At 39.7% G+C, this 589-nt stretch overlaps 1 protein-coding gene across 1 annotated transcript in view; it reads left to right on the forward strand.

Annotated features, from left to right (window-relative positions):
- The window catches only part of LOC106880028 (deubiquitinase OTUD6B), a 10,165-nt gene that overhangs the window by 4,147 nt on the left and 5,429 nt on the right, over positions 1-589 (forward strand). Inside the window, exon 4 of the mRNA XM_014929832.2 lies at positions 573-584. Within this exon, the coding sequence (XP_014785318.2) occupies positions 573-584 (12 nt within the window). The remainder of the gene's footprint in view (positions 1-572; positions 585-589) is intronic.

The following is a 589-nucleotide window of genomic DNA, read 5'->3' on the forward strand; positions in this document are numbered from 1 at the left end:
AAACTATATATATATATATATATATATATAGGTGCAGGTGTGGCTATGTGATAAGAAGTTTGCTTCCCAACCACATAGTTCTGGGTTCAGTTCCACTGCTTGGCACCTTGGGGAAGTGTCTTCTACCATAGCCTCAGACCAACCAAATGCCTGTGAGTGGATTTGGTAGACGGAAACTGGAAGAAGCCCATTGTATATATATGTGTGTGTATGTTTGTGTCTATTTGTCCACACACACACACACACACACACTCACTGTTTGAGAACCAGTGTTGATGCATTTACATCCCTGTAACTTAGTGGTTTGGTGAAGGAGAATGATAGAATAAGTACCAGGCTTAGCAGAAGGATAAGCCCTGGGGTTAATACATTTGACTAAAAATTCTTTAAGGCGGTGCCCCAGCATGGCCACAGTCTAATGAATGAAACAAGTAAAAAATAGAAGATATATTAGAGAAGAAGTAGACATTAAAATAATGATGATGATGTTGCTGCTGTTTGTTATTATGATTTACCATTTCCTTTCTCTTCTCCCTCTCTCTCTCTCTCATCTGCACCTTCCGACTGTGAAGGACAAAAAAGCTGCTGA

This window comes from Octopus bimaculoides, chromosome 30, assembly GCF_001194135.2.
Source record: "Octopus bimaculoides isolate UCB-OBI-ISO-001 chromosome 30, ASM119413v2, whole genome shotgun sequence".
NCBI lineage: Eukaryota > Metazoa > Mollusca > Cephalopoda > Octopoda > Octopodidae > Octopus > Octopus bimaculoides.